At 30.1% G+C, this 15,384-nt stretch overlaps 1 protein-coding gene across 2 annotated transcripts; it reads left to right on the forward strand.

Moving 5' to 3' along the window:
* The first annotated feature begins 2,524 nt into the window (after positions 1–2,524).
* Positions 2,525–14,805, forward strand: LOC141449791 (pyruvate dehydrogenase phosphatase regulatory subunit, mitochondrial). Of its 2 annotated transcripts, none has more exons than XM_074119570.1 (15): positions 2,525–3,125; positions 3,207–3,419; positions 3,542–3,705; positions 4,508–4,744; positions 4,899–5,015; positions 5,097–5,266; positions 5,384–5,576; positions 5,701–5,850; positions 5,937–6,088; positions 6,459–6,607; positions 7,914–8,121; positions 8,193–8,282; positions 8,370–8,549; positions 9,130–9,327; positions 10,954–14,805. In XM_074119570.1, exons 1-15 carry the CDS (start codon positions 2,875–2,877, stop codon positions 11,185–11,187), a joined length of 2,706 nt encoding a protein of 901 aa, XP_073975671.1. In that variant the 5' UTR covers positions 2,525–2,874; the 3' UTR covers positions 11,188–14,805. The 2 variants fall into 2 exon arrangements, with proteins under 2 accessions (XP_073975671.1, XP_073975670.1); XM_074119569.1 differs by having other exon boundaries at positions 2,528–3,125; positions 5,919–6,088.
* Positions 14,806–15,384: the final 579 nt, after the last annotated feature.

Below are 15,384 nucleotides of genomic sequence, written 5' to 3' on the forward strand. Positions count from 1 at the left end.
TTCCTTCACTAGGCAGCGTGACCCCGTGTCTTATGACTTTACGCTGAATGGCTCTTTGCTGGTTAGAGTATCGTCAGTAAAGGATTTAGGCGTCACAATCAACTGCAAATTGGATTTTATGGAGCACACGAATAGGATCAGAAACAAATCTCTATAAATGCTTGTGTTTGTATTTCCAACATGGAAAATCCGTTTTGAGTTCTCCTGAGACCGAAAAAGTGGTTTTTACCAATAGGTCTGGAGGTATATATTTGCTAAAGCGCAAAACTTAAAAACGTAACTTCGCCGAATGTTGAAATTTAATATTTCGGACATTATTTAGTAAGCTTTGGGACTAAATCAACCCACTAAAAATATCACTTTACTCAATAGGATGTTTCTGTTTTTTTTTTTTTTTTAATTTTCTTGAAAACTGCTCTATTATTTTCTTTAAACTTCGAATGCTAATGGCACACATGTAGATATAACTTTTATTTGAAAGTTTTTGAAGGAAACTGCTTCTAAAGTGAGTTCTATAGAAGAGAGTTTATAGTTTTCCTTTAAATATTATTCAAGGACAATTCAAGGCCTTCGTTAATATTACAAATTATTAACTATGTAAGTAATATTTCAAATTTAATAAAGAAAATCAATTGAGCGAAAGTGCCACTTTACTGAATAATTTTGTTTTGGGGGGGGGGGAGGCAATAAATACTGAATATTTTATTCTGTAAATTGTGGCCATGAAAAGTCATGTGAGTATCTAACACTAGACAACTAATTTTCTTAATTATATTCATAAGACTCTTACATAATTTAACATAACTGTTTTACAGCTTTTTGAATAAATACTATCAATGGATGACGTTTTAGCAATTTTATGCTACATTTCACTGGTACTACCATTTATTTATTGTCGTCTTTTATATTGGAACTGCACTGTAACTGTTCTCTTATCTTTACTAGATAACAACTGCAAGAATCCTTCAATTATTAGGCTTTGCTGTTAAAACAATATGCCATCATTTTTTTTTTTCAGTTCTCTTACCTAATTCTATTATTTCAGTTATCTCAGTGATTTTTCTGGATTGCTATGAAATCGCCAAGAAAAAAAAAATCTTCAAATTTGATTAAACTAAACACTAAATGACATGGTAAGAGTATAATTGTGATAGAATAAGTGATAATAATAATAAACTAGAAGGGTAGGGATTAACTCCGTGATCAGAATAGATTCCCACAAGGATATCCGGGTTTGAATACCCTTAGATTTACTCTTCTTAAAAGTTTCTTTCAGCTGACTGCAAAGTGATGGGCATGTAGTCTGTTATGAGAGAACTGTCTAAGAGCATTTTTTGTTTTGTCTTGAGATTTTCCGAAAAATGGCTCCTTCAGTTTTCTTTTAACTACATAAATGCCATCTCAGAAGTTATTTTTCTGACACATATGTTACACAGACCTGAAGATGACTTATTTCCTAGGTCGAAAGATTGACCGTGATATATAAAAAAGAAGATGAAGTTAACTATAGTTATCTTCCTTAATGTTAAGTTTCCTAGAAAAAAAAAAACAAGTAATATTTTAAACAAGCCAAACATTTAAGTTTTTTAAGGGGTTCTTTAAAAAAAAGGAAATGATTATTTTCATTATTATTTTTTTTTTTCTGTTTTAGAATCAATTTAATAATTAAACCAATTTCGTCAAATTATACAAACGCAAGGATTTCTTTCTTATTTTCAGGAATTTCCTGGTATTTTAAATAAGTTTTGATTCCTATTCTTTTTGTTAAGAAAATGAAACTAAGAAATTATTAATTCTCATTGAGAATATGATTTTTTTTTTGTTTATCGATCGCTTAAAGATCTCTGTGAAATGTCTCTTGCGCTCTGTATTTTACTTGCTTGGTGACCTAAAATTCTATAAAAGAATAATATGAAATTTTATATAGTAAAATAAAAACAGAAGTTTCTTTAAAAGCTCCATCGTTACATCGTTTTTACAGAGTGTACAGGAGTGTATACAGGAGCTTGAACAAGATACTTCACTTTAGAGGCGTATTCTAAGGAGGTATGAGTTTGAATGACATTCAGGAAATTTACAATTAATTTTTCAGAAGGCTTCCATGTGTCGTTTTAACACGAAATGATCGAAAGAATATTTAAATCTATCCTTTACACCTTATTTCGTTTGATATAAGTTTTCATTAAGTCATCAACAGAAACTTTCTGAAGAGAGAAGAATGAAATCGGACTGTTTGAATGGAATTGCCGAATTGGCTATCTAAAATTCTGTCTTAACTATTGCGTTCAACAGACTTCTGTCTTTGCTTCAAAGATAAAAATAATTTATTAACAGAAACCGTTTTGTAACTGTTATTTATTTATTTTAATTATTAAATAAAATCTAAATGTTTAGATGCAACATATATGAATGTATGTTTATTATGTACTAATTGAATTTCGAAATATTAGTAAAGTAAAAGATAAGATAAAAAATTATAACAATGAATGGAACTCTTTTAATTGAAATACAGTTGAACAGTAAGTTAAATAAAATTATTCTATTTATAATTTTAAGAATGTCTATTTTCAAACTTGTGTTCAACTTTCCTGATTGGTGGACAAGGTCGTATGTTGCGTGGGGATAACAGGAAAGTAGGTTTTATTTGTAGTCAATTTCAATTCGACCAGTAAGCCAGCGGCTTATTGCGTGTTGTGATAGGAATAACTAGATTTTATTTAAAAATATATAAAATGCGAAGTTTATTATTATTTATTTTAAAGTGCACCAGATCCTGTTACATTATCAAATACAATAGCGAGTGAAGTGTACATAAAAAGTATTGAATTCTTTTAGTGATTTCAAGTATCTGTCAAGATTCTATTGATATCTATCATGCTGCTGAGAATTATTTCTAAACAAAAAAACCACAGTTTTCTCGCATGTTTAATGAATTGCCGCTCCTTATCCCAGACGGCCACCGCATTTGTTGACTTTTCGGATTTAAAAATTAGATCAGACCAAGACTTTTTGCCTAGAGAATCAACTGTTGTGATATGTGGTGGAGGAGTAATTGGAGCTTCAGTTGCTTATCATTTAGCTCAACTAGGATGGGGAGAAAAAACTATACTTCTCGAACAAGCCAGGTAACATCAACTATGTTAATCCTTTTTCAAGGTACTCTTCTATATTTTTGTTTTAACATAAAATCTTTGCTAATTTTGAAGGCTTGGTGGGGCGCCAACATGGAATACTTCGGGTCTTGTTGGGGTTTTCAAACCTACCTTAGCTCAAGTAAGACTCTGCCAAACTTCGATGGAACTCTTCAAAGAGTTGGAATCCCAAGGGCTTCATACGGGATGGAAACAGTGTGGTAGTCTATGCCTAGCCCGAACAAACGATAGAATGACCGTTTTCAGGAGAATGAAAGCATTATCAGTGTAAGGAATTTAAATTTCAATCAAAAGTTCTGATAGCAACAACTGTGTATAAAATAATACGAAACGTTTTTGTTGGTAAATGATTTTTAGGAATTAGATTCAATTAATGCTTGTGCCAACAGGTCATGGAATATTGAATGTAAATTGGTTACACCACTTGAAGCCAAACAATTATGCCCTCTTATTTCCATAGATGATATTAAAGGTGGTTTGTGGATACCTGGAGATGGCGTTGGAGATCCATACAAATTATGCCATTCACTTCTTAAATCCGCAATTGATAAAGGTTCAAATATTGTATTATTTTTTAAAACGATGTATCACTGTAATAATGTATAATTGCCCGTAAACATAAGATCTTTGTAATGAAAGTTTAAATCGTAAAAAAAAAAATATTTTAGCACTACTGATCACGATTGCATTGACGCGTCAATGATGTAGTTATGTAATAGGCTCTTATGTGCATATCAACCATTTTATCAAGGTCTGGGTTGACTTTTGATATAATTGCTTCTATCACGCATTTCATGTAAAGCGTTTTCTTATTAGACCTTCAGTTTTGTAAATAATTGCCAGAAGGTCACCTAAAACATTAGTGTTTTATTATTTAGTATTTGTATATATTTAATAGAATTACAAAAAATATTGGGTTACAACCGAGATATAAAAAAAATATATTTTTAAATCAATAACCTAAAACCATTTTTTTATATCTTATATGTTTTTGCTAGTAAAAAAAAGTAATATTTTAAAGAATTAGTAATGAGTTGTTATTATCTTGGAAAATGAGATGGTAAAAAATTAAATAAAAAAAAATGTTGAAGTCTTGCTCCTGTATTTGGAGCAGTGTGTCAATATATCATGCATATTTCGGGAATAGGCGACCTTGGCCTTCACTTTCTCCAAATTAAATTCGAGTTTTGACCAAATCTTTCCCTCCTAAGGAGTGTGAACGATATCTTCTTTTAATTCTCTTTTATAATAATTTAAAAATTCATAATGAATTTATAATTTATATGAAATTAAGAATTATAATAAATTAATAGTATAAGTTTTATTTTATTAATTATTTATTTACGTATCCAAAGGTGTTCAAGTGTATGAGATGTGCACTGTAGAAAGAGTTAGATCTTCTGGCGGGAAAGTAAAATCTGTTGAAACAACTCGTGGAAATATTGAATGCAAAGCGTTTGTTAACTGTGCTGGATTTTGGGCTCGACATCTCGGAATGAAAAGTGATCCACCTGTGAAAATTCCTTTACATCCAGTAGAACACTATTATCTGCAAACTAAGCCTATTCCTGGCATTGATCCAATGACTCCAGGTCTCTTAAAATTATTATACTAATTGTTACTTATTTTTACTTTTATTTGAAATTGAAATGACTTCAGTATTTGAGAATTATCTGTTTATGTGTTTTTCATTATTTATACTGTTTTGTAGTGCTGATTATAAATTATTTTTTTGTTACATGAAAGTGGTAAGGGATCAAGATGGACACATTTACTTTAGAGAATATGACGGTTGTATAGTAGCTGGAGGATTTGAACCGGTTGCTAAACCCGCTTATGAAGATGGAAACTTTCCACGCATATGTAGTTTAATTATATGCAAATAAAATGAAAATCACTTTTTTCATTAAGTCAATAGTTTTAGGAAAATATTTTCATTTTTAGGTACACAAGCTGAAAGACAATTGCCTGAAGATTGGGACCATTTTCATATACTCTTAGAACAGTTGTTAACCAGAGTCCCATCTTTGGGTGACTGCACGGCGAACAAGTTGACTAATGCGCCAGAAGCTTTTTCACCCGATTGCAAATGGCTTGTGGGTGAATCTCCTGAGGTTAAAGGATTTTTGATGTTTTGCTTTAAAGAAAACAATTCGTATTTTATATATACTTCTTCAAGAGTTTTTGTTTTTATCCAATTTTAACAAAATGTAAGAGTGTTCTGTTTTTAGATGGAAAATTATTATGTGGCAGCTGGTATGAAAACAGTTGGAATAGCAGCCGCGGGAGGTGTAGGTAAAGCTGTAGCTGAGCTTGTTGCGACTAAAACAACTTCTTACGATATGTATGAAATAGATATCAGTCGATTTCTCGGATTACATAATAACATTAAGTTCCTGAAAGAAAGGGTCAGTGAAGTACCGGGTGAGCATATATTAAGAGTTGAATATTGAATAAAGATTGGATAACTGAAAAAAATTCTAATGATTAGTAAGAAAGAAAACCATATTTTCTTCAGTAAAGACTAGAAAACCTTTTCTGTTTATAGGATTGCATTATGGATTAATGTATCCAATGAATGAATTTAAAACTGGCAGAAACCTTCGAATGTCTCCAATATATCCTAAACTAAGAGAAGCTGGCGCTGTATTTGGACAGGTAATGGGATATGAACGCCCTGCTTGGTTTGAACCAACAGGTAATTCTTCAGTCAATTGAGATAAAAATGTATTGAATAATACTACAAATGTTTCATTTGTTGTACAGAATTTAATACTTGCACAGATGTTTATGATGGAGGGACACCTTTTAGAATTGCTTGTACAAATACATTTGGTAAACCTCCATGGTTTCAATGCGTTGCCTCAGAATATGAAGCATGTAGAGAATCTGTTGGTCTGAGTGATTATTCTTCTTTTACAAAAGTAGAAATTTGGGTCAGTATTTTCAAAAATTTAGTTAATTTACAAATAGTTCAGAGCAAATACTTTTATCTATCAAAGTAAGCTTTACTTTTATTTGGGTTTTTCAACATCTAAAGTTTTTAGACGCCTTTTTTTTATTATATTCTACAGTTTATAATTTATGTTTACTTTGAAAAGTGCAACACAGTCCTTGTAAGAGTTTTCCCCCATTTTGATTTGTGTACGTTACATTTGTGTTTTTTAAAAATAAAATTTAAAACGAAATGCATGTTTTTTTTTTTTTTGCTGAGATTTGTGTTTTTTGATTTTTTTATAATTATGTTACGAGATGATAAATTTTATAAATGCATATAAATATATATATTTTTGTTTTATAACATAGTCTAAAAACGACGAAGTTGTAAAGGCTCTGCAATACTTGTGCAGTAATGATGTGGATGTTCCTGTTGGTAGCATTATTCACACGGGCATGCAGAATGAAGCAGGTGGTTACGAAAATGACTGCAGCTTAATAAGATTGGCACACAATCAGTGAGTAAATAATGTTCTTTTCAATATATCATCTTGCGAAAAACAAATATTTCTGATCTTAGTTTTATAAATGAAACATCGCTTGGCTTTCCTTGGACATTGCGCTTTAGATAGGCATTTTCCATTTTTTACTGTGATAATATTTAGAGAAAGAAGTAGGAAGTAGGTTTCAAAGAGACTTTTTGCTGGAAACAATTACACGGAAATCTTCAGATTGGATAGAAAAATGCGTTATTGTAAATATTTGCGAGATATTCACATTACCCTTCCGGAATGTGAAGGAAGGAACAGGGATCCATGTGAGAATAAGAACAAATCAAGCCTTCAACTTTTTTTTTCCACTCCATGAAAATTTGTTTATTTCAAAAACTGAATTATGAATTTCATAAGTCTCCCCATGCATTATTCCGGGTTCCCCAAAAGATCTCGATACATCTCTCTATCAAAAGATATGTTTTATTTATGAACTAAATAGCCGCCAACTTAATTACTGTTAACAGTCCTAAAATACGCCTAATGTATACCTAAAATATTGAGAATTGAAAAATAATGTTAGTGTGAGTCTGAGCTGTACTCGAGGTAGCCGTGATGTGACTGAGGAGAGATTTCCAATTCCTTTTATTTAGAGTAACTGTTTTGAAGGAACAAATTAAGAGCACGGATAATTAAAAGAAATGCATCACTATCGCAATGTCTGTATCTGGCCAATATAGACTAGCGATTTCTGACGTAGGAGTTGACAAATTCCTTTATGACTGTTGCACATTATGATATTGCTTCCTAGTTTCCAAATGACAGTGTGAATCAGCTACTTATTCAGGGGAAAAAAACTGGTTACTTCAGTCTAACAAAACGAGTAGTGCTTACACTGAAACCCTAAACACCTATCTACAAGACTCCAAGCTGGTTATAGTTACTTTGTCTGTTAGTTTTAAAGGCACAAATTAAATTAGAAGAGCAGTTTCTACTTGTAGCGTTATAGAAACTTGTTCCACCCTTTTTTAACTTTTTTGAAATTATAACTGTTACTAAAAAGAAGTACCAAATTATATTGATGTTCACAACACGTATTTCGCTATAAAGAATTAAATACTATCATAGATCCAAATTATATTAATTATTTCTCAAATAATTGGGATAGTTAAAACTCTTCGAATGACAATTTTTTAAACAATAATTTAATTTTTGATTTCTAACATAAAGAGCTGCATAGTTGACATATTTTGAACCACTTCTATTTTTATTTATTTATTTTTTTAATTGATTTAGTTAATTTTGAATTTTGAATTAAATTATTTGACTGCAGTTATATGATGATAGCACCGACTATTCAACAAACAAGATGTAAAGTTTGGATTCAAAAACATTTGCCAAAAGATGGTTCGGTATCACTAGCGGATGTGACTTCAATGTACACTGCCATTTGTTTAATGGGCCCTTTGACAAGATCCTTGCTTTCAGAGCTTACCGAACAAGATCTTAGCCCAAAACATTTTCCTTTTTTTACATATAAGGTTAGTGATAAAAGTTTTATAAACATTTTAATGGAAAAGTATTTGGAGGATTTTAATTCGCTTTATTGCAGGAATTAGATGTAGGTTTTGCAAATGGAATTAGGGCAATGAACTTAACACATACTGGAGAACTTGGGTATGTCCTTTATATTCCAAATGAGGTAAGAGTAATCTTTTTAACAATTTTGTATCTCTTATTATTTTTTTGTTTGCATTGTTTTGATATTAATTTCTAATATTGTTTACAGTTAGCTTTACATGTTTATAATAAGATAACTGAAGCTGGAGAGAAATACGGATTAAAACATTTTGGATACTATGCAATGAGGGCATTGAGGGTAGAAAAATTTTATGCATTTTGGGGACAAGATTTAGACACTACAACAACACCTTTGGAGTGTGGCAGGACATGGAGAGTAAAATTTGATGTAAGTACAAGTATTTTTTATTGAAATATTTATGGAAAAATATTTTTTACTCGCCTACCTTATTTAATCTTCGAAATATAGGTTTCATTTTGTTGAAGCTTAAGTTCCATTGAACCCGATGATTATTAAGGGCGTTCGATGGTTCATTTGCGGCCATGCGTTGATATCTAAAGAAATACTCTTTTTCGATTTAAAAAAGGGAAATATATTTTGCAGCAAAAACGGAGTGTTGAGTGGAATGTAAACGCTCGACTTGTAAGAATAAGTTAAAAATTACTGATGCCCGCTAGGACCAACATGTTCACAGTAACTCTTATTTTTCAAATGGTTCTCTTTGGAGGTCTATTGATATTATTTGTTCTAATTGTCGGAAATGAGTTTTCACGTCCAGAATTACAATTCTTTTGATGAAACGAACATTTTTTGGGTTTCAAGAAGCGTTTTACAGTCTAAAAATCTAAATAAAATTTTAAATTTTTCATATATCAAATATTTATAGTTAATTTTTAATTCTAATCCATAAGTAAACTTCTTAGTGGTAAACATTTTTGCCTTATTTAACTCGGAAAATTTTCTGTAGAAAGGTGAATTTATTGGTCGGGATGCACTACTAAGACAACGTGAAGAAGGTGTGAAAAGGATGTATATACAGTTGTTATTGAATGACCACAACGAAGATACAGAACTTTGGTCTTGGGGAGGTGAACCAATTTACAGAGACGGGAGGTATGTCGGTGCTACAACAACCACCGCTTATGGCTTTACTTTTAAGCAACAGGTATTAATTTTTTAAAGTAATTTATTAGTAAATTTAACCTTTGGCCCATACTCAACAGATATTGCTGAAAACGCTAAAAGCTAAGCTTTTTTCTTAATTGCTTCGTCAAAATTGTGTTATTAGAGTTAATAGTGAGTAGGTTTGTTCGGTATGTGTACATATCTTGTGGGAGGGGGGAGGGAAAAACAACAAAAAACAAAAGCAAGAACAAAAAACATTAAAATTGCTGTTACAAGTGATCAGAAATTCGATTCGTTGAGTATTATACAAGTGGTTGGAAATCAAAGCCATCTACATTTCAACAATCAATCATTCATTTGAAATAAAAATGTATCGATGATTTATTCACGGTTCTATTTCTATTTGAGGTTATAACGTCATCTGTCTAAAAAGTCTTCTTGGCGTCGAATTAATAATCCATCTGATTTCATCTGTGAATCAATATTCTATTATTCATTCAACAAGATCAATCAGGATTTGTTCTGTCAGATGATGACAAACGATGTTTTAGCCATCTCCCGATAATGAATCTACCATTGGTCTTCTGTTGGTTTCATTTTGGTAAATTCATTATGGTAATCATTAGAGCACCGGCTTCAAGTTTCGTTTGACGACTCGAGCTGTTGGCGGTAGAGTATTAGAGCACTAATCGCTGATCTCAATCAAGTTGAGTTGATCTCAATCAATGTAGAAAATGGAACCGCAACTTCTAGAACTTCTTCAATGTTCTTTTCTGTCCTTGCATGCAAGCCCGCAGTATGGTGACTTTCCCATCTTTTAAATTGAATATTTATAAGGATTCTTCCTCTTGTTTTTCTGTAGAAAAGACTTGGGACACTGAATTCAATTGTGGCAACACTTCTGAAGATCTTGTATGTAAAGGTTGGCCCAAAAATGCAACCACTAACGAATACACTGAGGAAGTGTACATTGTGTTGTATAATATTATGTTGTATTTTATGGTATTGCACATTGTGTTGTTCATAGTATTGAACGATCGGCAATCAAAGCTGTATAAAATGGAACAAACAGTACGCACGTCAGAAGTAATAGTGTAATGCATTTTGCATTAAGAATTAGGTCTGAGAAAGCAGTATGAAGTTTTGGAAAAAAAAGAAGCAAATATCCGTTCTAAAAAAAGTCCAACTGGTGTTGTACACTGATGCATATGAGTGGTGTTAATAAATAGATAATGAGATGAAGGTCCACATTAAATGAAAAGTAATCACACTGGCAGCTTCGAATACAAAAACTTGCTTTTGCAAGGCAATCAGCTTGGGGCATTGATTCTATCCGACACCATAATAGATTGCCAGTGAAAGGTTGCAAGTGACTTAGCAGGTTTTTTCCACCATTTTCCCGATCCATTTTTGGGACTCAAATATGAAGAGAACAACTCCTCGCAGACAAAACAGCGAGATACTGGTTTTAAAAAAATGTCGACTCTGTAATGTTCGATTCCTATGTAGTAGAAAACTGTTAATAGGCGTCAATTATGTATAAAAACTATTTTCGTATGCCTTATTGCTAGAAAACCTAGTTCAACCTAAGTAACACGTATTGTCATCTTAAAACCATTCTGTTTTTTCATATTTTTAATTTAATAGTTATCATCTTTCTTAACAGGTATGCCTTGGATTCATACAAAAATTTGACGATACTGGAAAGGCTCAAAGGGTCACTAATGACTACGTACTCTCAGGGAATTATGAAGTAGACATTGGTGGTGTCTTATATTCTGCCAAAGTGAATTTACATTCACCAAATCTACCAACGAAATTTCCAGACAAAGAAAGAGAAGCATACCACGCTACTAGAGATAAAATGGTTACCGAACCAATTCTAAGAATAGTCAACTAACAACAATGAGTGTTAATTGTTATCTTCCGAAGTTTATATATAAGAAAACGAAAAAATCAAAATAATTCCGCCCTATATAAATATAAAGTAAAAACAATATTTAAAAAAAAATTTTTTTTTGTTAATTAGTGAAAATTATTTTGAGAATTGTAAAAGACCTTGAAAAAAAAAAAATTAATTAGTAAAAAGACGAAGCAATCATAAATGGAATTGATTTGATAGTTTTTTCATAAAATGTTTCTTTAGGCTGTATTAATTATTAATTGGTAGTTAATTCGTATTGATAAAAACCCGCAAACCAAGGATGGGTTAATATCAGTTCATTGTTCTGTACCTGAAATTTATTATTCCCTGACTGTGAACTTAATACTTCCTACTTCGAGTAAAAAATTGTGCGAAATTTTTAGAATGAATATGATTTTCAGTATATTTTTTAAAAAAGTCTATGAATTATTTATTTATTTTTGATTACATTTTTTTTTGGCCCTTGACAACTGTAGTCATTAGCGCCTCTTTATATGAATTATTTATTGTATATTATTTTATTTTTATTTATGTGGCACACTTACACAGTTTGATAATGTTTGTGTGACTGATTTATTCGAGAGTGTAAAATGAAGTGTAATTAATTTTTAGTATTGTATTCGAAATTATTTCAATGTATTTATCAAAATCTATATATTTTTAGTAGTTGATTGTGATAAATTAGGCTTTTTGACATTTTTAGGAATTTAGTATTTGATTTGTAAATTAAATTTATTTCAATGATATGAAGTTCAAGCCAAAAGTGAAGTAGTGTCAAGAGTTTTTTAGGGAAAGACTGGAAAGACTGCTTGTTGGAGATTAACCTAGTACATTGCAAAAAGACAATAGTAAAAATATATCAATTTAGTAGACGTATTCAAATCTAACTTGCAATTTTGATTGCATGAAATCAAAATAGTTGGAAACTGTTACTAAAGAACTAAGCTCAAATCAAAAAAGATGTATAGTGAGTGTTTGTGCAAACCATTGTTGGAACTCGCTGGCTGGTTGTGTATATTGGATTCAAATCTTCCTTAGCACTTTTTTTTCAACTCTTGGACCTTGCTTTGGATCTTGCGAATGTTTAATTATTAAATCGCTTTATCTTAATTTAATGTTAAAAGCAATGATTTCTTGTTTAAAGTCGTCGTCTAAACTTATAAGAAGGTTAACACTATAATCAATGCTAACGGCATATTTTATTTAGAACTATCAAATTATAGATCTGATGAAAAATACGTGTTTCCCTTCTCAATGGATACAAATATGTTTACTTATAGCGCCATTGCGCTAATTGCAACACAAATAAACGAGTAAGAGAGAAAGTTCTACTAGAATTACTTTACAAGTTCTACTACTACTAAAATTTTACGAGAATTTTATTGCTGTTCATTAACATTTGGCTACTAAATTGGTATATTTTTATACTAAATCGACGAGATGCGTAGAGCTCATAGTTTGCTAGATCAAGTTAGTAAAAAAGGTTGTCTAAATAAAAATTATTTATCATTATTTAAGTCTATTAAACAAGATGGAGCTTGGTTCAATAAGTCCCTCAGTTTTTATGAGTTTTAACATAGCTTTTAGTTTTTTTAAAAATGTTAAATAAGATAATCTTTCATGGGTGGGTATTAATTATGTTTAATTGAATGATAATGTAGAATCATTTGATAAACTGATTCAAGGTGTAAAAAAGAAGATATCAAAATTTTATTGTTATCAATGTTTTTAATTTTGTCGGTTTTACATAAATATTTTTAATTCCCGATTTCTGATCTTCACGATAATAAATAAAGTTGATATAACATGATTTTTCTGAATTTACAATTTCTCACAAATAAAGACGCCACAAAATGAAATGGAATAATTGTATTTGTGAATAATATTCTACTTGCAAATTTACAATTATTATTATTATTATTCCCCAAGAATTACATTTAACTAGAATAATTGCTAAATTGCGACTTTAAACTTTTCAAATTATATTACTTTTGATTAAAATATTTTTGGATATCTATATCTGTACCTCGGAAGGAAAAGGCACCATGTCCATTTTTTCCAATTTTCAGATTTTGGCATCATTTTACAAATTTTTTGTTGCTCTTTCTACAGGTGTAAAGCACTATGACCTATGTTTACTATTAAGCGATTTATGTATTTTTAAAAAGCGCTATGATACTTCATTGCTTAAGGGTAAAAGGCACTACATGGACATAAATTTTTTTCACAATGGAGATCTAAATAAAATATTTTAAAATATGGGAGGTTAAGTGGCCATACCAACTGTAATAATTACGGTGAGAAGTACAGGAAAGAGTATAACCGGAAAAGTGGAACAAAAAATGAATTTGGAAAAATATCTTTATTTGGCTCCCCTGTAAAATTTACTTTTTGTGACATGGTGCCTTTTCCTTCCGAGGTACAGATATACGTCATTAATATATTGGTGTATATTAAGAGCTAAACAAACATTGACTGCCTCTGCAATATCCTGATAAGTGTGTAAGGAGTTTTCTGTATTTAAGTTAAATTAAACAAATTTTTAGACGTAGATGTAGAAAAATATTTGAATTCTTAAAAAAAAAGTGATGAATTTTTATCCTTATGAAATAAAATAAGATTAACAAATAAATAGTACTGTAATAAAGAAGTGGCTTTGAAATTCTACAGCTCAAATTGTTTCTTGGTGTCTGAAAATCATTTCTCTAGTAACGATAAGGTTTTCTCCAATAAAAAACGTTTTCAGTCTCCTTTATTTTCTTTAAATAACTTTTCCACCATTTCTAGACCCCCTCACCATTTTCGAGTATTGCTGAAAATCAAATATAATTTACTGGAATTTTATTTTATTAATCCTATAATGATATAACAGTGGGAAACATTTTTCAGTAAATTGTGCATGTTTTGTTTTAGATTAACTGTACTAAACTATCCAGGTGAGTAGAGTTGATAGTGGACAAAGTTGTTTAAATAAAATAAAGAAGACATTTTTATTTATCGAATAAGCACTTTATCTCAACAACAATACCATCGTTTCAAAAATAAATGCTTAATAACAAAATTTACATGTATTTAATTTTAAATTTAATCGCTCTTGGAGTGTTTTGGTTGTGTTTTTCCCTTCCTCTTGCTCAAAAAAAATTTTATGTTCAGTTACATACATTTTATTTGTACATAGTCTAATTCGTATATCAAAAACTTCAAATTTATTTTCCCAATCATTTGCATAAATTACTTTATCCATTTAAGTGTAAGAAAATATTTTTTACTTTATGTAAGATATAAAGCATCAACAACTTGGTGCTCGTTTTTATTTGTAAACGTTGTAATAATAGTTTTGATTACTGAAGGTGAATTATAATTAAAGTGAACAGTAAATTATGAGGCTGAAAAAATAATCTTTATTTTATATAAAATAATTGAAGAACTCTACAAACGAAAAGAAGGATATTTTTTTATTTATATTCTGTTCCTAAAGTTTTATTTTCTCGACTGAATCATATTGGTTCCTAAAATGAAAAATACAAAAATTGTTACCGCATTGTTCTGAAAATTTGTTGGAAAAGATTAGGTTAAAATAAATTCTTAAATATTTTCAGACGTCTAATTATTTTCCTTTATTTTTTATTTTTAATTCCTTAAATTCTAAAGATGTTTTGCAATTTATTTTTAAAACCAGTTGATTACAATTGTAGAAAAGCAGAGATTAATTGGAAAAATGTAGAAAAATATTACAATAATTAAATTAATTATTGAAACAAATTGTATTATCAAAACTATAATTTCGTTCACTTTCTCTTTACTTCAGATAAATTCATTAATTTTTATTTTTTTTATTTAACTAAATACTTATGTATATTGAAGTGTTTTATTTTCATATATCTTGTGTAGTTATTTTCAATCGATTTTTCCAAAAATCAGACTTTAAACGAAGTAGCGTAATTTATTTGTACGTTATAATTTTGATAATTATTTTATGTTAGTTAATTTTAAATAATTATTATTTTTTAATTTCATTTGTTTCAAGTCAAGAATTTATAGTTCTGGTTTAGCACACAACCATATATGATAATTACTTCTGACTTATATGACTATTGGGAGGAGAATACTGGAAATGGGTGGGAACGAAATAAATATTTTTAAAATTTGGAAACATTTAAATAATTTCTAAAT

The sequence above is a fragment of the Rhodnius prolixus genome, unplaced genomic scaffold (assembly GCF_049639745.1).
Source record: "Rhodnius prolixus isolate KJV_2025 unplaced genomic scaffold, Rpr scaffold_2, whole genome shotgun sequence".
NCBI classification, from domain to species: Eukaryota; Metazoa; Arthropoda; class Insecta; order Hemiptera; family Reduviidae; genus Rhodnius; species Rhodnius prolixus.

Bases quoted from the DNA above. Each gene is read 5' to 3' on its own strand.
- LOC141449791 (XM_074119569.1), top strand. From the start codon at position 2,875: ATGCTGCTGAGAATTATTTCTAAACAAAAAAACCACAGTTTTCTCGCA. The intron at 8,283-8,369 runs GTAAGAGTAATC...TATTGTTTACAG, and splicing joins TCCTTTATATTCCAAATGAG to TTAGCTTTACATGTTTATAA. The intron at 9,328-10,953 runs GTATTAATTTTT...CTTTCTTAACAG, and splicing joins GCTTTACTTTTAAGCAACAG to GTATGCCTTGGATTCATACA.